This window comes from Gobius niger (genome assembly GCF_951799975.1).
Source record: "Gobius niger genome assembly, chromosome: 18".
Taxonomy (NCBI): Eukaryota; Metazoa; Chordata; class Actinopteri; order Gobiiformes; family Gobiidae; genus Gobius; species Gobius niger.
In genome coordinates this window covers 2,470,809-2,491,433 of record NC_136869.1, presented here as the reverse complement: position 1 = coordinate 2,491,433, position 20,625 = coordinate 2,470,809, and the positions used below count along the sequence as shown (strand labels likewise).

Below are 20,625 nucleotides of genomic sequence, written 5' to 3'. Positions count from 1 at the left end.
TTAAATATAACTATGATTTAGCAAAAATTGTAAAGTTTGTTTTCTTTAGTTTACAATATGCTGAACGAGGGCAAAACAAATAAACTCACTTAAATGTCATTCATTTGGATTTGATCTGGATTTAAATCTAAATTTCTTAGAATACAATGACATTGCTTAAGACTTTATTCTGACATGTTTTCGTCTCTATTTTGACACTTTTTTCAAGAAGCTTTTAGATTTGGGTAAAGCCAAACTGAAGAAAATGTGCTCCGTTCAGGTGGGGGTTAAGGTATACATGTTTCATCAGCAGATGGCAGTTTACAGTGAGGCTTTGGTTTCAAACTATTTGCTGACCATCACTTGCTGTAAAACCGTGCAGATAGACTTTAAACTGAATGACTTGTTAGTTTTAGCACATTTACATAATCATTTTAAAAGCTGAGGAGGCAGAATATTGAAATTAAACACATAAACCAACCTGCAGCAGGTCTTCAAGTACTGCAAGTGTAGACAAATAGACTGACGGATAAACAGGAGTGTAGGAAGATAAATCAATGAACAGAAAAAGAAAGAACACAGTGAGATCTGGGCTGAAGCTGAAATAGTTCGCTCCATCCTCCCACGAACACTGAGTCAGCTTCTGTGAGTCTGTGAGTGGGAGAGAATCATTCAGAAAATACACAATACCAGGAACAATCGCAAATACTTCACATTTAAATATGGAGCTTCAGGCACAAACAAAACTGGATGAACCCAAACGTGATTCTTGTGCCTTTCCTCAGATCCTTCCTGGAGTGAGGATCATCATCGCCAACCCGGAGACCAAGGGCCCTCTGGGAGACTCGCACCTGGGGGAGGTCAGAAAACACTTCATCTGTTGTCTCCAGCTTGTTTTCCCATCGTCCTTCTGTTTTCTTGCATCGATGATATTCAGTGTTGGCCTAAACTTGCACTGAGCAGTGTAAGCTTTGACCTGAAGCGCTCGTGTCCGTGTCCCGCAGATCTGGGTGCACAGCGCTCACAACGGCAGCGGCTACTACAGCGGCTACGGCGAGGAGGTGCTTCAGTCCGACCACTTCAACTCCAGGCTGAGCTTCGGAGACACTCAGACCGTGTGGGCGCGCACCGGCTACCTGGGCTTCCTGCGCAGGACCGAGCTGACGGACGCCAACGGAGGTTTTTATCATCCAGAATTATACAAATATGTCAAAACACAGAATACTCACCAGTAAGAATAATACACTCACTTCATAACAATAGATCATTCGGTCGGCTAGTTCGGGAAGCTTGTTAGCATCCGTTAGCCTGTTCTGTTTCCTATAGCCGTTAGCATTAGCCGTCAAACATCTCATATTCTGACAGATCCAGATGTTTTCAGCTGTTGTCAACCATCGACCACATTTATGTCAAAGCCTCGTTAGAAATCATTAATACATTTACAGACGTTTTGAGGCCGACTTTACAATTTGTGTATAAAAGTGGCCTCTGAGCTAAATGCCTCGTCACATACATCCAGTGGCCTCTAAACATAATCTTCTGATGTATTAATGATAAAGGAATGATATAAATGTCACAAATCGCCATACTTTCATATGGGGACTGGCTTCTCCATGCATCTGTATGAGGCTTTTTGCTACAGAAGCATCATTTGTAGGAAAAGACTCAGAGCGAACGCCATTTTTGTGATTCTATAGAGTTAATGTCGTCAACTAAAATGTCATTATCTATCATTTTCTGACTAAAATTAAAGTGACAGATAAAGGCGAACGATCATAAGCTGTTGCTGTGCAGTGTGTAATTTGAACTTTTTTTTCTCTATCTATGTCACTTCCTGTCAAATAACTTTTGTGCCCAATTTATCACAAATGTGACAAAAATGTGACCAAAAAATGACAAAAAATTGGAAAAAAAAATTGACGATAAAATGACAAAAATGTGACCAAAAAAAGAGAAGAAAAAACGGACAAAAAAATTACAAAAATGTGATAAAAATTTTAAAAAAAAATGTGACAAAAAATGACAAAAAAGTTTTAAAAAAAATGTGTTGGGAAAAAAATCTGATGACGTGAGGAAAAAGATCCTCTTGGTTCAGGCGGGAGTTAAGAGGTTAAAAAGGTCTTAAAAAGTCTTAAATTTGCAGATGCCCTGTATATTCATTTACACGACAATTTGTTGACTAAATGAAAGTTAAAGTAATTATTTTACAAAATCTTGATTAAAACGTAATAATAATTTACTGAAAAGACAAAGACTAAATAAAAACATGATACTGGAGGTGGGGCTTTAGAACTTCCATGTGGCACGACTTTAATACCTTTTGAGGTTTATATTCGCTGATAAAGGGATTATTATCATCAGAATGCAGTTTATTGTAGTAAAATCCTCATGTCTTCACGAGGCCTCAGGTTTCTTGTGTACTTTGTCGAGCTCTGATAAGGTTGTGTGTCTCCCGAAACGCAGAGCGACACGACGCGCTGTTCGTGGTGGGCGCTCTGGAGGAGGCCATGGAGCTGCGGGGCATGAGGTACCACCCCATCGACATCGAGACGTCTGTGATCCGGGCGCACAAGAGCATCGTGGAGTGGTGAGGCCCCCTGGTGTTCGTGTCAGGTACCCCCAGCTCATCAGTCTCATCACTGTAACGCCTCTGTCCCGCCCTCAGCGCCGTCTTCCCCTGGACCAACCTGCTGGTGGTGGTGGTGGAGCTCGAGGGCTCGGAGCAGGAGGCGCTGGACCTGGTTCCCATGGTGACGAAGGCGGTGCTGGAGGAGCACTACCTGATCGTGGGCGTCGTCGTGGTGACGGACATCGGCGTCATCCCCATCAACTCCCGGGGCGAGAAGCAGCGCATGCACCTCCGCGACGGCTTCCTGCAGGACCAGCTCGACCCCATCTACGTGGCCTACAACATGTAGAGGGGCCGGGAGGGGGGCAGAGGGGGGGGCGCACGAGGGGAGGGGGGCGCACGAGGGGGATAGAGTGTTATAGAGACATAGATATGCACTGAAGAGCAGAGGAGACGACGAGGGGGGGACCAGGGGCGTGCACGTGGACATTATGTGTGTGTGTGTGTGTGTGTGTGTGTGTGAGGCGAGCACTCGAGGCTGCGGTGTTGTTGTGTTTTCTCTCTCGAGGCATGAGAGTGACGTCACACAGGAAGTAGATCATGTTTCCCAACGATTCTGATCTGAGGTCAGTTCGTCAATATTTGAACGCAGCTACTTATGTGAGTACAGATACTACTGATCAAATATTACTGAGTGAAAGTGCTGAGGTATTTTCTACAAAGTAAAAATTACAAATCTGTTGAAACAAGTGTTAGAACAATAACTTTGCAGCTTCAAAACCTTCCTCCTTGTCGTGAGTCATTGACTGTCTGCCTGCACAGCGCCACCTTCTGTTCATAGAATGTGACTTATAAGGCTTTTAAAAAACACATGGACAAATTCACTTTTGATGTTTGAGCCTTTATTGAAATATAGTGTAGAAAGTTCAGTATCTTCCAGACTACAAGTCGCATTTTTGTTCCTAGTTGGGCAGAGTTTTGTAAAATATAGAATTGCACATGTGGTTATTTTCACACTGACCGCCGCTAGAGGGCGCTCTAGGCTTGTGTACCAGGATCTGCTACTCCTGTACCACTGTAAGTTTACATAGACAACTGAGAAACACTGAGCACAAAAGCTCCTAAAAGGAAACACACACAGACTTATTTGAGAAGTCGTAATTCCAACGGCCATTTCCTCAAAATAGGAAAGTCATAAGTGGCAACAGACTTTTCTGAACATGATTATGAAGGTAATTGTATAATATTTAACTCCTGCCCTAATTTTTATAGGTTACAAGTTCATTTTAAAGGAATAGGCCACCGTTTTTATATACTAAGATATGTTCTTACCTCACTTTAGTCGAGTTAATATATCCCCGTCTGGTCATTGTCCGCGCGCTCTGTCACGCAAACGGAGCACATACGCAGCCTCTCCCATATGTGACATAGCTCCGAAAAAGCTCACGATAGAAGCTACCAAGCTCTTCCACGTGTTCCCTATTTAAATAAAGTTACGTGAAGTGTTTTCATGCGAAGTATATTTACACAGAAATGTAACGTGTCGATTTTATAAGCAAATAAAAAGGGGGACTATATTGTGAGGCGTAATGATACGAGGAGCACAGCGTCCGCGTATTAACTCCTAAAGACTTCCCCCCGCTCACTTCCGTCAATAACCTTTAGGAGTTACTGCGCGGACGTTTTACTCCTCGTATCATTACGCCTCACAATATAGTCCCCCTTTTTATTTGCTTATAAAATCGACACGTTACATTTCTGTGTAAATATACTTCGCATGAAAACACTTCACGTAACTTTATTTAAATAGGGAACACGTGGAAGAGCTTGGTAGCTTCTATCGTGAGCTTTTTCGGAGCTATGTCACATATGGGAGAGGCTGCGTATGTGTGAGCGCACGGACAAAGACCAGACGGGGATATATTAACTCGACTAAAGTGAGGTAAGAACATATCTTAGTATATAAAAACGGTGGCCTATTCCTTTAAAGATCCAAAATCCCCTTTGAAAAACAAAAACATAAATGTATAATAATAATGACTTGTGTAGCGTTTTTTGGACATTCAAAGACTCAAAGATTGTATTGAAATACAAAAAAAATAACCTGACTTGATCGACTATTCTGATTTTGTCACTAAAAATATTGGCAATTCTGGCCATTTGTTGTTTATTTTTGTTCCATAAACTGCCTTATTTTTATATTTAAACATTAAATAAAAGAGTTTTTCCTCATATATGTCAGTAATCTACAGCAGAAGTGAGAAATTGATTGAAGGTTTCCCTATTCACCTGCAGCGTCTCGCCCTAAACTCATGGAAAAAGTAAAAAATTCAACATTTTAAGGGACTATACAGTTTAAAAAAAGCTAAAATTAAGTATTTTCCTCCCCTACATGTTCCTCCATGTCCTAGTGACCTGTTCACCACAACTGCCTCTAAAATCCTGCACTGTCACTCAAAAAGTTGTTACTTACAAGCTTAATATAGAAGCTGCAGTTACACGTATGACCTGAGGTGGCAGTAGTGAGTATAAAATGGCCAAATTGCATCCATGTCAGCCCAGTTTCTGTCACATTCCTCTGCAGACTTCTCTGTGCTTTGGACGTCACTCTCCCCTCGTACATGTGTGTGTGTGTGTGTGTGTGTGTGTGTGTGTGTGTGTCAGTGCAGGGGCCGCGTTGGACGTGTGTAAAAATATATATATACTGTACATAGACATAATATTAATCTATGGAGACGGTGCTGCGCGACTGAGCAGGTTTTTACTTGAGTTTGACTGGAAAACAATGCAACGAAATGAAGGAAAAACGCCGAACGCCTGCGGACGGCGCGGACTTTCGTGAGGGGAGATCGGGATCGTGACAAAAAAATATGGGGGAAATGATTTAGAGCTCGCTATGTTGATGGTTTTAAGTGAAAATGAGATTGAGGAATTTATCTGACCTTTTAACCCCTTAACTCCCGCCTGAACCGAGCACATTTTCTCCAGTTTGGCTTTACCCCAGTCCAGCTGTGAAAATAGCAACAAAACTGAGACGAAAACAATGATGGAAATGTGACAAAAAAGTGACGAAAAATGGATGAAAAAGTGGCAAAAATGTCACAAGAAATTGACAAAGAATGGACGAAAAAATTACAAAAATGTGACAAAAATATGGTAAATTTGACCCCAAAAAATGACAAAAATGTGACAAAAAAATTACAAAAAATATGACAAAAATATGGTAAATTTGACCCAAAAAAATGACAAAAATGTGACAAAAAAATTACAAAAAATATGACAAAAATATGGTAAATTTGACCCAAAAAAATGACAAAAATGTGACAAAAAAATGACTAAAATTTGATGAAAAATTGACGAAAAAGTTGCAAAAATGTCACAAAAAACGGACGAAAATGTGATAAAATGTCACAAAAATGTGATAAAATTTCGACAAAAAAATAGCAAAAATATGACAAAAAATGACAAAAATTTGATAAAAAGTTGACAAAAAAAAAAAAAAATTGACAAAAATGAGACTAAAAAATTACCAAAAAAAATGACAAATGTGACAAAAAAATGCCAAAAAAATGAGTTGAATACCCAATAAAAAATGATGGAAAAAAAATCTGATGACATGAGGAAAAAGATCCTCTCGGTTCAGGCAGGAGTTAAGAGGTTAACTCACCAGGAAAGTCCCAAACACACACAAAAAAATACAATCAAATGAATAAGATTTTAAATGTATACAGCTCCTCCTACAGGAACAGAGCGGTACTACATGGAGCATCATTAAGAGTTCATGCTGCTAAGTGACTCTTTCCTCTTGTGTGGATCGAACTGTGGACGACGAGCTGCAAAGATCTATTTATTGCCAACGAGACGAACTTTGTCAATGCAATTTATTATTTATGGAGACGTCGCGGCGAGAATCGCGGAGGAAAACGGCACGAGCTGAAGAGTTTTATTTCCGGTTTGGCTGAGAGTGCGCGGCCGGCGGCAGCCCCCTCGGCCCCTGCGCACGTGCGTGTGAGCGTGCACGTGTGGGTGAGTGTAAAGTGTCTGTACATACGTGTATTTTGTACGGTCAGTGCGTGTGAACTGTTTTGTACACATTGAAAAAGAAGAAGCCACACTTTTCTAAAGAGCAGCGGCTCCGTCACAGCAGTGCAATAAAAGTGCTTTCATTGGATCAAATCTGGGACGCTTTTTTTTTTAATTATCAATCAGTCAAGAAAACAAGAAAATACATCACTTAAATTGTCTTTTTAGGGAGAAAATTGAATAATGTGTCCGACAGCGCAAAGATACAGACGGCATCTCTGGAATTACACATATATGGTCATGTTTAAAACAGTTAACCTCTTTTATCTCATTTTTGTCATATTTTTGTCATATTTTGGTCCATTTTTTGTCACATTTTTGTCTTTTTTTTGGTCAAATTTATATCACATTTTTGTTACATTTTGTCAAATTTTTGTCATTTTTTGTCACATTTTTATCATATTTTTGCCACATTTCTGTCACATTTTTGTCATTTTTTCATCAATTTTTTTTTACATTTCTTGTGAATTTCTTGTGACATTTTTGCCACTTTTTCATCAATTTTTTGTCACTTTTTTGTCACATTTTTGTCTTTTTTTTGTCAAATTTATATCACATTTTTGTTACATTTTGCCACATTTTTGTCATTTTTTTAAATCAATTTTTTGTCATTTTTTGTCACATTTTTATCATATTTTTGTCACATTTTTGTCATTTTTTCGTCAATTTTTTTCCATTTCTTGAGACATTTTTGCCACTTTTTCCATCAATTTTTCGTCACTTTTTTGTCAATGTTTTCTCACTTTTTTGTCACATTTCCATCATTGTTTTCATCTCAGTTTTGTTGCTATTTTCACAGCTTTTTTCCAGAAGCTTTTGGACTGGGGTAAAGCCAAACTGGAGAAAATGCGCTCGGTTCAGGCGGGAGTTAAGGGGTAAAAAGCCTAAAACAATTTGGAGAAAATACTAAACTTTCTCTAGTTATTCCAAAACTACTTCAACACACGCTGAATTATAAATATAGTTTTCTACTCAAAGATACAAAGACATGGAGAGAAGCAAAGTGGTTCAACTGCCCATAAATACATAAATAACAGAGAATGCTAACATGATGCTTCATAGCACCGTGCTAATGCTATCCGGGTCTACAAATCATACGGCATAAACTTACTGCATCTGGCAGATTTTTTTGAACAAATGTCTACTTGGCTCCTTTAAAGGAACAGGCCACCGTTTTTCCACACTGAGATCTGTTCTAACCTGAGCTTCTCCACATGAGTCTGTTTATGTCGTTTCAAATTTGCCAATCGACTAAATGCTTTCCCACACTCATCACAGACGTGTTTCTTCTCTCCTGTGTGCACCTGCTGGTGACTTTTCAAATGTCCTAACTGAGAGAAAGATTTTCCACAGAGGTCTGCTCACATTGCAACAGCTCCTTCCCGTGAGAGACTCGCTCATGTCTTCTCAGACTGTCTTTCCTTTTGAATGTTTTCCCACACTGGCCACAGATGAAAGGTCGATGTGTCGAGTGGGAGATTTCATGTCTTTCTAATTCTTTCAGTGAGGAACAGGCTTTGCCACATGTTTCACAACAGCACACGTCCTCTCCGATGTGCATCCGTTTATGACGGGACAGGCCTAATTTACTGGTGAGGCTTTTCCCACACTCATCACAAGGGAAGCTCCTTTTACTGTGAGTGAGTTTGTGGCATCTTAAATAGGACTGTTTCAGAAAGGCCTTTCCACACTGGTCGCAGCGATGCTTCTTTTCTCCTGTGTGAATGACTTGATGTTCTTGTAAACTTGATAATCGTCCAAAACATTTCCCACACTCGCCGCAGCTGAAGTCTCGTTTTCCTGTGTGAACGACTGAGTGCATTTTTAGTGCCCCCTTATATCCAAACCTCTTCCCACACTGGTCACATGTAAACCGTTTCTCTCCGGTGTGGACTCTCATGTGGACAGTGAGGTCATGTTTTGCCGCCCACTTCTTGTCACAGAAGGGGCAGCTGTGCAGGTTTTCCCCGGTGTGGCGGTTTTGATGCTTTGTAAGTGTTACTTTGTGGCTGAAGGACTTCCCACACTGCTCACAGCGATGCCGTTTCTCTCCACAAGTGTCTTTCTCTTTGGGGGCAGCGTCTTCCTGTCAAAACAGAGTGATTCATGTGAGTAAATGTCAGACTCGTCCAGTCCGGAGCAGGAGCGACTGCAGGACAGAAGCTCCGCCCACCACAGCTCCTGCTCCACAGGACGATCTGTAATCTGTAAACTGTTCGAAGTTATATTAATCAGTCAACAAAATCATCTGCACTTTATTCTCTCCTGACGGTCCAGATCCGCTGCACCGGCAGAGGGCGCACTCTCATGGCGAATCAGCGGGACCCCGAGCTGTAGCGCTTCTTACGCGGTTCACTCAAACTAATGTCGAATAAAGATCCGTCTAACTTCACCGCGTTTTAAGCCACGATCATAAACATGAAGTAGATCATAAAAGTGTTCTGTCACCATTTTGGAAATGTCCGTCCTCTTTCTCTGCAAACACACGGGTCAGTCCGAGTCCAGTGAAGGAATGAGCAGCTCCGGCTCCAGGCCCGAAGTCTGGAGATAAAAGCGAGACTCCTTTTACAAACTTATGAGTAATATTATTATTACTATTATTATTACTATTGCACCGTTTACACATGAGCAGACACAGAAACACTGTGTTTCAGTTTGTTCCGTCTCTAAATGACTTTACAAACTGGCGCGTTGAGCGTTCGTTCCTCGTGCTCACAGGGAACAGTTGCCTCAGCAACACGGCCGAACAAGGCAGACATGTTTCCGGTGTAACACTCAAATCTGTCCGGGTAGAAACCAAACACAATAGTTCCCACACACGACAGTGGATAAAAAATGTTTAATTATTACTCCATGGGCCAAACCCCGACAGCAGGTGGCGCAGTTACAGCTTTACCAGTTTGCAAGTCTTGAAGTGAACCTGAGTCCAAAAGTCGCTTTTGACATTGATCCATATTTTGGTTTAGGCCATTTCCAGGCCATTAGATAATGATTCACACTATTGTATTTAATGTCATTTTAAAGAAGACATTTTCATTTGAGCATAAATGTACTTCTCTGTGACTATTGTCATGGTAACCACAGCTCCTCAAACTCAAACATTAGCGGTTAGAGCTTGTGCTTCACAGCTAGAAGGTCCCGGGTTCGATTCCCACCAGGGACGGGGCCTTTCTGTGTGGAGTTTGCATGTTCTCTCCAAGCCCGTGTAAGTTTCCTACGGGTACTCCGGTTTCCCCTACCACTAAAAACATGTACAATAGGCCAGGATGAATGAGAGTGTGTTTGAGAGTGCGCATGGGGGAAAAGACTGGATGTCGCTACATTGTGATTTGAGAAGACAGAGATGGTGTTTTTTGGTGAGCCTGACGTCGCCTTCAGGGCCCTTTGGTTCTATCGTGTCTCACTGTTGTTCATCCGCCAAAAGTCTTGAATTTTATATTGAGAATTTTCAGTTTGAGAAACAGATAAACCAGAGATGGATTTAACCGTATTTAACGTCAGTTTTTCCCGGCTCATTGATCACGACTCCTTTGAATTCTTCTAATTCTTCATGTTTCTAAACCAGGGGCCGCCTCCCTCCTGTTCTGTCCTCTCTTCACTGGCACCTGCTGCTTTGACAATTGACTTCAAAATGTTACTGCTTGTTTTTAAATCTATCACTGGACTGGCACCGCCTTATTGATCTGACTCGTCAGAGCTCTGTGATCCTCGGGTCAGAGTCTGCTCGACCGTCCAAGATCTCATTTGAAAAGTGAAGGAGATCGAGTTTTAGCAGGAGCAGGACCTGAACTGTGGAACTCCTGAGACAAGTTATTTAAACCGAGATCTTCAAAACTCTTATATCTTAAAGAGAAACAAAAGATGAGCTGAGCATTTTTAGTTGTTTATTTGAGCAGCTACATTTTCCTAATTTACATAATACACATTAAACATTCTTAGATGCTCAAAAGGAGTCGGCTGAAGCAAGAAGGTTATAAACGCCTCCCCCACATTCAACACAATAAGAATTTACATCTCAGTAATATGTGACAACTGTATACACACACAAAAAAAGGCATTTAGATCAGAAGAAAATAAGATTACATGACTGGAACACATGTACTGTTGCTTGCATTTCCCATAGAAAGGAATTATTTACATTAATAACATCTTAACAGTTTGACTAAGTAAGTCATGTGACGTCCATGTGACTTTAACCCCTTCATTCCCACCTGAACCGAGCACATTTTCTCCAGTTTGGCTTTACCCCAATCCAAAAGCTTCTGGGAAAAAGCTGTGAAAATAGCAACAAAACTGAGACGAAAACGATGAGTGATGAGATGAATGAAAAAAGTGAGAAAACTTTGACAAAAAAAGGGACGAAAAATTGATGAAGTGGCAAAAATGGCACAAGAAATTGACAAAAAAAATGACAAAAATGTGACAAAAAATTTGCTAAAATATGACAAAAATGTGACGAAATAATGACAAGAATTTGATCAAAATCTGGCCAAAAACTACAAAAAAATGCACGAAAAATGACAAAACTATTTGATAAAAAATTGACAAAAACGTTACAGAAAACAGTTGAATACCCAACAAAAAAATTATGGAAAAAAAATCTGATGACGTGAGGAAAAAGATCCTCTCGGTTCAGGCGGGAGTTAAGAGGTTAAGTCACATATTGACTATTTGGGTTGACCATACAGATCATCAACAAATCAGAATACGGCGTAAACTTAATGCATCAGGCAACACTTGAGCTAAATACTGTCTGTAGCCTCGTTTATTGGGCTTATCGTTTTCTCCGTTTCAGAGTGAGTTTGAAGGTGAGCTTCAAGCTCCTCAGGAAGAGCGTAGGCTCTTCTGCACTGAACACATGCATGAGGCTTCTTCACATGAGTTTGTTTATGATATTTCAAATTTGCAAATAGACGAAATGCTTTCCCACACTGATCACAGATGTGTTTCTTCTCTCCTGTGTGCACCCGTTTGTGAATTTGCAAGTATCCTGGACGAGCGAAAGCCTTTCCACAGACGTCACAAGTGAAGGGCTTCTCTCCGGTATCACAGGGGACCCTTTTCTTCTTCTCATGGGAGAGTCGCACATGGTTTCTCACGGCGCCGTTCGTCTTGAATGTTTTCCCACACTGGCCACAGATGAAAGGTCGATGTGTCGAGTGGGTGGCTTGATGTACTTCTAAATGCTTCAGTGATGGAAAAGGTCTGCCACATGTTTCACAACAGCACACGTCCTCTCCGACGTGCATCCGTTTATGAAATTCAAAGCCCGATACACTGGAGAGGCTTTTCCCACACTCTTCACAAGTGAAGCTCCTTTTACTGTGAATGAGTTTGTGGCGTCTTAAATAGGACTGTTTAAAAAAGGCCTTTCCACACTGGTCACATTGATGCTTCTTTATTCCTGCATGAATGAGTTGATGACTTCGTAAAGTTGATAATCGTGGAAAACTTTTCCCACACTCGTCACAGCTGAAGTCTCGTTTTCCTGTGTGAACGACTGAGTGTAATTTTAGAGCCGTCTTATCTGCAAACCTCTTCCCACACTGGTCACATGCACACGGTTTCTCTCCAGTGTGGACTCTCATGTGCTGAGTGAGCCCCCGTTTGGAAGTGTACTTCTTGTCACAGAAGGAGCAGCAGTGCAGGTTTTCCCCGGTGTGGAGGCTTTGATGCTGTGTAAGTGATCGTTTCTGGCTGAATGACTTCCCACACTGCTCACAGTGATGCCGTTTCTTTCCACAAGTGTCTTTATCTTTGGGGACGGCGTCTTCCTGTTAAAACAGAGTGATTCATGTGAGTAAATGTCAGCCTGTGTCGGCCCTGGACTCTGACCAGCCTGGCCCAAATTAGAATAAATGCAACACCTCTTGACCGAAGAGCAACAGTGTAATGCCTGATTTGAAAGCTAAGGCCAACAAAAGTGATTGAAACTTTTTGTCACGTCACCACATTTTTGTCATGTTTTTTGTTGCTTTTTCATAACTTTTTTTAGTGTCTTCGTCACATTTTTCGTCACGTTTTGTGTTTTTTTGTTATGGCTATTTTGTTGGTTTTTCATTGCTTTGTTGTGCTTTCGTCTTTTTTGTCACGTTTTTATTGGATTTCATTGCTTTTTTCATGCTTTATGTTTTTATCATGGTTTTTGTTTTTTCACTTTTTGTGTTTTTTGTTGCTTTGTAGTTGTGTTTTTGTCATATTTTTGTTGTGGATTTGTTTTTGTGGATTTTTTGTTGGTTCATCGTTGCTTTTTTGTCACGTTTCTTGTTGCTTTTCGGGCACATTTTTGTTCCGTGTTCATCCTCGTCGCTCTTTTGAAGCTTTTCTTTAAGCTTTTAGATTTAGGTAAAGCTTGGTTAAGGTGGGGGATGAGGAGAAAATTGAGAGGCCAGACCGGCCCTAGAGCCAGTGGCCCTTCTGTGCTCCTCCAGAATGGACATGTGGCCAGTCCGCCCCTGAACGCGTTCATTCTGGTGTCTGAACGGCATTCCTGTTCTATTTACGTTCATTCATTTTGGTGCCAGATTTCTTATATCTGTGATTTAAGATGGCGGATCAGTAAATATAATTATAAACCCTCGCCGCGCCGTCTGAGTTTACCAGCGGCTCTAAACTCTGGCGGGTCCACGGTGCAGCTCCGCCCACGGCCCGACTGTGTCCAGGTCTGTGGCGGTGAACTCTGCTGTGTAACCAGCGGGTCCACACGGTCCCGTGAGCAGCTACAGTGTGAGGTTACGAAGCGAGTCTCCCTTGTGTAACGTCTGTGGCTCCAAACTCCTCTGCTCCGCGGTGCCACTCATTTGCATAAAGCCACAATGTGGAGATTTTTAACAACAAAATAGCTCCTTAAACAATCTTATTCACATGATTAATTTACCAAATTAACACAAATGCAATTGAATATTTGTAGCTTCATTTTCCACTAAGAATCTACCAATTAAACTAAATAAATAATAACAATAAAATAAAATATGATTAGCAAGGAAAAAATTCATCACAAAATACATGAGATTGTTGCTTTAAGATATGGAATTTAAAATATTTCCCTGCGAGTGGAAATATACTTCTCACCTTTTTCACCCCTGATCTGTTTTCATGCCTGAATAAAAGCACATGACAAAAAAAAAAGAAATATAAACAATTAAAGCCACAAGCGGCATCGAACGACCCTCCTTTAGCGCCTCTATTACCGCATCTATGTAACCCTACCAAGGGCGCCAGACTGCATTTTATTGTCCTGATGTGCCATTTATCTTTGTCAGTAAACATCTAATCTACATTTTTAGCCTCTCCATGTAAGCAATGGCTCCAGCCTGCAGAGGGCGCTAAGGCGCCCGTAATCTTTTTAATTTCACAAGTGGCATCAGTCGGCCCTAACGGGCTGTACTTCCATGACCACTGTCCACAAGCTCCTGACAGGGGGCGCTAACGCGCTGTTATGTTGTATAATGTGAGATTTATGTGTCAGCCCCATTGGAATAACATGGGGGGCGTCACCATGGCAACACCGTACAAAATACGATATGGGTCTCATTGGCTTTTTGGATCGGGACGCCATCAACTATTTTTGTGCCAAATTTCATCCATTTCCGAGAAACAATTTTTTTCCCCATAATGCATTTTTTTTTTCTATCGCGCCCAATGTCACTTTTTCACATTTGTTGTGTCCAGGGGTGAAAGGTCAATAAAATGTATATTTTCAATTTTTAATCGGAGTTTGTTTGTGCGAATGGGAGCAATTTTTAGTTTACGATGAATGGCAAAATTCTTAGTAAAGATTGCGGCTTTGCCGCAAACAAACCGTAAAACTTAGCCAAAAAATTTGGATAACTTTTGATGCCCCACATCTGGAGATGAGCTGGAGCGATTTTGAGCTCATTTGGTGAAACTCCCTCAGAGGAGTTTGTTAAAATGCGAGGAAAACGCTGACTCAGCATTCTCCGGACTTCCTGTCAAAATGGCGGACTTCCGGTTTGTCAGGGGGCGTGGCCACAATAATATTTTTTGTTTGTCGTCACATGACGAATATCTGTACCGAATCCCGTCGCTCTACGACAAAGTTTACTTTGGCCCCTGCCCCATAGGCGTAATGTATTTTCACTTTTGTAGGTGGCGCTGTCGCGCCATTTTTTTCCCCCCAATAAAAAACACACATTTAAATACATTTTTCGCCGGACCTCAATTTTGGGCAAAGTTTGGTGAGTTTTCGACAATGTTCAGGGGGTCAACCTTCGGTGTGGGCTGTCACTGTTTTACAGGTGAGTTTACGGTTGACGTGGGGACAGAGCTCCGCGCTGTTTTTGAGCACCTTGGTACGTGCGCTACACGCACTGGCCTGCGTTGCGATTACAATAGGCCCTTGCGCCGCAGGCCGCTCGGGCCTAATTATCAACTACAAATGAACTAGTTCATGTTGAAATTTGTGAACTGACGGTCCAGATCCGCTGCACCAGCAGAGGGCGCACTGTCATGGCGAATCAGCTGCGCCCCACGATTTCAAACTATCCCCCCGGTACTTTGAAATTGATTTCAGATTACCCCCGCCACAATATGTTTTGTTTGTTTGGCACGGCTGTGTTGAATAGAAAATGCCCGGATGTTAATTGCTAATAATAGCTACAACTCTCGTAACTTTTCATCTAGTAAGGTTAGCTTTAGTTCGTAAACTCTACTATCCTTAGAGTTAGGGCTAAGGTAAGGTTAGCTTTAGTTTAGCATTACAAGCAGACAGTTAAGAGGGGGGTAATCTGAAATCAGGGGGGTAATAGCCAACACCCTGAAGCCGCTGTAGAGCTTCTTACGGTTCACTCGAGCTAATGTCGAATAAAGATCTAACTTCACCGCGTTTTAAGCCACGATCATGAACATAAAGTAGATCATAAAAGTGTTGCGTCACCATTTTGGAAACGTCCGTCCTCTTTCTCTGCAAACACACAGGTCAGTCCGAGTCCGAAGATAAGAAGAGCAGCTCCTTTTACAAACTTATTTACAAATGAGACACAGAAACACTAAGTTTGTTCCGTCTCTGCAGGTTTCACAGACTGAGCGGCTGAGCGTTCCTCGCGCTCACAGGGAACAGTCGCCTCAACAACAAGTCACACGTTTCCGGGGTAACTTTCAAATATGTCCGGGTGGAAACCAAACACATTAGTTCCTACTCATTACAGAGGAGCAAATGTGTGAGAAATATTTCCTACTCATAACATTTCATTGCGGAGTCTCTTAACCTCTTAACTCCCGCCTGAACCGAGAAGATCTTTTTCCTCACGTTAAATTTTTTTAAATAATTTTTGTAATTTTTTTTCACATTTTTGTCATTTTTATTTCAGTTTTTTGTCACTTTTTTGTCACATTTTTAAAATGTTTTTGCCATATTTTTCTAATTTTTTTGTCACACTTTTGTCATTTTTTTCACTTTTTTTGGTCAAATTTTTCTAATTTTTTGTCATTTTTGGTCAAATTTTTTTGTCAATTTTTTGTCACATTTTTGTCACATTTCCATCATTGTTTTCGTCAAACTGGAGAAAATGTGCTTGGTTCAGGTGGGAGTTAAGGGGTTAAAGACACTTTTTTGCACAGGCTTTAAACAAAAGTTGAGCTGAGCATTTTTCATATTTTGCTGTATTTTTTCTGCTGTTTTTGTCTTGTTTATATCCTGTATTGTAGCGTTTATCCTGGTTGTATTTGAAGGACTTGTACCTGATTTGATTTTTTATAGTTTATTTGAGCAGCTACATTTTCCTAAAGTCCATAATACACATTAAACAGTCGTAGATGCTCAAGAGGAGTCGGCTGAAGCTTGAAGGTTGTAAACGCCTCCCCCACATTCAACACAATAAACATTTACATCTCAGTAATATGTGACAACTGTATCCACAACAAAGAAGTTTGCACATGAAAAAAAAGGCATTTCCATCAGAAGAAAATAAGATTACATGACTGGAACACATGTGCTGTTGCTCACATTTCCCATAGAAAGTAATGATTTACGTGAATAACATCATCTTAACAGTTTGACTAAGAAAGTCATTTGACAGATCATCAACAAATCAGAATACGGCGTAAACTTAATGCATCAGGCAGGTTGTTTTTCACAAATAACTTCGACAACATCTTTTTATGAGGCTAAAAACACTCATGGCGTCTTAAATGAAAGTTTATTTCACTGTGCACTCTGATGACAGTGATGACTGTTTGTAAATGTTTTATAATATATAGGCCTGTCTCAAAAACACTTGAGCTAAATACTGTCTGTAGCCTCGTTTATTGGGCTTATCGTTTTCTCCGTTTCAGAGTGAGTTTGAAGGTGAGCTTCAAGCTCCTCAGGAAGAGCGTAGGCTCTTCTGCACTGAACACATGCATGAGGCTTCTTCACATGAGTTTGTTTATGATATTTCAAATGTCCCTTTTGACGAAACGCTTTCCCACACTGATCACAGATGTGTTTCTTCTCTCCGTTATTACAGGGGACCCTTTTCTTCTCATGGGAGAGTCGCACATGGTTTCTCACGGCGCCGTTCGTTTTGTATGTTTTCCCACACTGGCCACAGATGAAAGGTCGATGTGTCGAGTGGGAGGCTTGATGTACTTCTAAATGCGTCAGTGATGGAAAAGGTCTGCCACATGTTTCACAACAGCACACGTCCTCTCCGACGTGCATCCGTTTATGAAATTCAAAGCCCGATATACTGGAGAGGCTTTTCCCACACTCTTCACAAGTGAAGCTCCTTTTACTGTGAGTGAGTATGTGGCGTTTTAAAGAAGACTGGTTAAAAAAGGCCTTTCCACACTGGTCACATTGATGCTTCTTTATTCCTGCGTGAATGAGTCGATGACCTTGCAAAGTTGATAATCTTCCAAAACTTCTCCCGCACTTGTCACAGCTGAAGTCTCGTTTTCCTGTGTGAACGACTGAGTGTATGTTTAGAGCCGTATTATCTGCAAACCTCTTCCCACACTGGTCACATGCACACGGCTTCTGTCCAGTGTGGACTGTGATGTGCCGAGTGAGCCCCCGTTTGGAAGTGTACTTCTTGTCACAGAAGGGGCAGCTGAGCAGGTTTTCCCCGGTGTGGAGGCTTTGATGCTGTGTAAGTGATCGTTTCTCGCTGTATGACTTCCCACACTGCTCACAGCGATGCCGTTTCTTTCCACAAGTGTCTTTATCTTTGGGGACGGCGTCAACGTCTTCCTGTTAAAACAAACAGAATTATTCATGTGAGTAAATGTCAGCCTGTGTCGGCCCTGGACTCTGACCAGCAACAGTGTAATGCCTGATTTGAAAGCTAAGGCCAACAAAAGTGATTGAAACTTTTTGTCACGTTGCCGCATTTTTGTCACATTTGTGTCATGTTTTTTGTTGCTTTTTCATTACTTTTTTAGTAAGGTTAGCTTTAGTTCATAAACTCCACTATCCTTAAGTTTACGGCTAAGGTAAGGTTAGCTGTAGTTCGTAAACTCCACTATCCTTAAGGTTAGAGCTAAGGTAAGGATAGCTTTAGCTCGTAAACTCCACTATCCTTATGGTTAGAGCTAAGGTAAGGTTAGCTTTAGCTTGTAAACTCCACTATCCTTAAGGTTAGAGCTAAGGTAAGGTTAGCTTTAGCTCGTAAAGTCCACTATCCTTAAGGTTAGGGCTAAGGTAAGGTTAGCTTTAGCTCGTAAAGTCCACTATCCTTAAGGTTAGAGCTAAGGTAAGGTTAGCTTTAGTTCGTAAACTCCACTATCCGTAAGGTTAGGGCTAAGGTAAGGTTAGCTTTAGTTCGTAAACTCCACTATCCTTAAGGTTAGGGCTAAGGTAAGGTTAGCTTTAGTTCGTAAACTCCACTATCCTTAAGTTTAAGTCTAAGGTAAGGTTAGCTTTAGTTCGTAAACTCCACTATCCTTAAGGTTAGAGCTAAGGTAAGGTTAGCTTTAGCTTGTAAAATCCACTATCCTTAAGTGTAAGGCTAAGGTAAGGTTAGCTTTAGTTCGTAAACTCCACTATCCTTAAAAGGAATAGGCCACCGTTTTTATATACTAAGATATGCTCTTACCTCACTTTAGACGTGTTAATATATCCCCGTCTGGTCTTTGTCCGTGCGCTCTGGCAAACGGAGCACATACGCAGCCTCTCCCACATGTCACATAGCTCCAAAAAAGCTCACGATAGAAGCTACCAAGCTCTTCCACGTGTTCCCTATTTAAATAAAGTTACGTGAAGTGTTTTCATGCGAAGTATATTTACACAGAAATGTAACATGTCGATTTTATAAGCAGATAAAAAGGGGGACTATATTGTGAGGCGTAATGATACGAGGAGCAAAACGTCCGCGCAGTAACTCCTAAAGGTTATTGACGGAAGTGAGCGGGGAAGTCTTTAGGAGTTACTGCGCGGACGCTGTGATCCTCGTATCATTACGCCTCACAATATAGTCCCCCTTTTTATTTGCTTATAAAATCGACATGTTACATTTCTGTGTAAATATACTTCGCATGAAAACACTTCACGTAACTTTATTTAAATAGGGAACACGTGGAAGAGCTTGGTAGCTTCTATCGTGAGCTTTTTTGGAGCTATGTGACGTGTGGGAGAGGCTGCGTATGTGTGAGCGCACGGACAAAGACCAGACGGGGATATATTAACACGTCTAAAGTGAGGTAAGAGCATATCTTAGTATGTAAAAACGGTGGCCTATTCCTTTAAGGTTAGGGCTAAGGTAAGGTTAGCTTTAGTTCGTAAACTCCACTATCCTTAAGGTTAGGGCTAAGGTAAGGTTAGCTTTATCACTTTTTAGGTTCGTTTTGTCAGACACTAAGGTTAGAGATGTTAAATATCTTTTACCTTTACATGTTTCAGCGCCATCTGCAGGCCGTCATCAGAAGCATCACCGGCGTGCGGTGACGTGTCACTTATCAGCTGTTCTTACTTCCGAGGCGTGACCAGTCTGACTGTCCCAACAGGTCCGGCAGACTGGTCACGCCCCCTGCCGCCCGGTGGATTCAGGGCGACAGGGGGCGTGATCATTGGAGGAGGGTGTCCCAGGTGTGGGACCTCAGACTGGTAACGCCTCGGAAGTAAGAACAGCTGATAAGTGACACGTCACAGCACGCAGGTGATGCTTCTGATGACGGCCTGCAGATGGCGCTGAAACATGTAAAGGTAAAAGATCTTTAACATCTCTAACCTTAGTGTCTGACAAAACGAACCTATAAAGTGATACTAGAACGTTAGGGCTAATGTAAGGTTAGCGTTAGCTCGTAAACTCCACTATCCTTAAGTTTAGGGCTACGGTAAGGTTAGCTTTAGTTTAGCATTACAAGCAGTTGAGAGGGGGGTAATCTGAAATCGGGGGGGAATGTCGTATACAGATCTAACTTCACCGCATTTTAAGCCACGATCATGAACATAAAGTAGATCATAAAAGTGTTATGTCACCATTTTGGAAACGTCCGTCCTCTTTCTCTGCAAACACACGGGTCAGTCCGAGTCCAGTGAAGGAATGAGCAGCTCCGGCTCCAGGCCCGAAGTCTGGAGATAAAGAAGAGCAGCTCCTTTTACAAACTTATTATTATTTACAAATGAAGAGACACAGAAACACTAAGTTTGTTCTGTCTCTGCAGGTTTCACAGACTGAGCGGTTGAGCGTTCCTCGTGCTCACAGGGAACAGTCGCCTCAACAACACGGCAGACGTTTCCGGGGTAACTTTTAAATCTGTCCGGATGGAAACCAAACACATTAGTTCCTACTTATTACAGAGGAGCAAATGTGATGTGACAAATATTTCCTACTCATATTTCATTGCGGAGTCTCTTAACCTCTTTACTCCCGCCTAAACCGAGAGGATCTTTTTCCTCAAGTCAATCATTTTTTTGTCGGGTATTCAACTCAATTTTGTAACTTTTTTGTCATTTTTTTGTCAGTTTTTTTTAAAATCACATTTGTCATTTTTTGTCAATTTTTTATCAATTTTTTGTAATTTTTTGTCACATTTTTCTAATTTTTTTGTCATTT

The 20,625-nt window shown here is 41.3% G+C and overlaps 2 protein-coding genes across 2 annotated transcripts in view; one reads left to right on the top strand and one right to left on the bottom strand.

Annotated features, from left to right (window-relative positions):
- Positions 1–3,106, top strand: part of LOC306977676 (disco-interacting protein 2 homolog C-like) — a 78,079-nt gene extending 74,973 nt beyond the window's left edge. Inside the window, exons 34-37 of the mRNA XM_079576084.1 lie at positions 765–839; positions 984–1,158; positions 2,443–2,566; positions 2,645–3,106. Of these exons, the coding sequence (XP_079432210.1) occupies positions 765–839; positions 984–1,158; positions 2,443–2,566; positions 2,645–2,897 (627 nt within the window). The 3' untranslated portion in view covers positions 2,898–3,106. The remainder of the gene's footprint in view (positions 1–764; positions 840–983; positions 1,159–2,442; positions 2,567–2,644) is intronic.
- Positions 3,107–7,706: 4,600 nt separating this feature from the next.
- On the bottom strand, positions 7,707–20,175 carry LOC306977871 (uncharacterized protein; the record flags this gene model as incomplete). Its single annotated transcript, XM_079576310.1, has 4 exons — positions 20,049–20,175; positions 17,069–17,822; positions 7,832–7,991; positions 7,707–7,716 (listed from the first exon to the last, which is right to left on the bottom strand). The coding sequence occupies exons 1-4, from the start codon at positions 20,049–20,051 to the stop codon at positions 7,707–7,709; spliced, it is 927 nt and encodes a 308-aa protein (XP_079432436.1). The 5' UTR covers positions 20,052–20,175.
- Between the last annotated feature and the right edge of the window lie 450 nt (positions 20,176–20,625).